Consider the following 407-nt stretch of genomic DNA (forward strand, 5'->3'; position numbering starts at 1 on the left):
GTTTGTTTTTATACCTCTGGATCCGAAGCTGATCATGATGTCAGCGATTCCCTTGTGCAGCTTCTTGAAGGTCAGAGGTGTGACATCAGACCAGACATTTAGTGCCCTGCGGATGGCTCTGTCCACGTCGGATTTCTCCAGATCCGGTGTGTAATTCACGATCCTGAACCACCGTGGAGAAAAGACGTAGAGAATGTCAACACCGACACAGAAATAAATATATTTTTAACTGTGATAACGATTGTCTCAGTTTGGACGCCGACCTGAATGTGACGTCGTTGGTTTGCCATTTGAGGTCTCGAGGGAAGTGGTTGTACTCCCCAACGTCTGGGACCCCACATCTGGGCTCCTTCATCAGATCCAGGGTGTTTTCATCCAAATTACCTGTCACCTGCAGACAAGAGAGC

At 48.2% G+C, this 407-nt stretch overlaps 1 protein-coding gene across 1 annotated transcript; it reads right to left on the bottom strand.

Moving 5' to 3' along the window:
- Positions 1-14: 14 nt before the first annotated feature.
- On the bottom strand, positions 15-400 carry LOC103399771 (collagenase 3-like; the record flags this gene model as incomplete). Its single annotated transcript, XM_008338401.1, has 2 exons — positions 15-163; positions 264-400. Coding segments are annotated over 2 exons (286 nt in total), but the record flags the coding sequence as incomplete, so codon positions are not given.
- Between the last annotated feature and the right edge of the window lie 7 nt (positions 401-407).

This window comes from Cynoglossus semilaevis, unplaced genomic scaffold (genome assembly GCF_000523025.1).
Source record: "Cynoglossus semilaevis isolate Cse_v1.0 unplaced genomic scaffold, Cse_v1.0 C18696880, whole genome shotgun sequence".
NCBI classification, from domain to species: Eukaryota; Metazoa; Chordata; class Actinopteri; order Pleuronectiformes; family Cynoglossidae; genus Cynoglossus; species Cynoglossus semilaevis.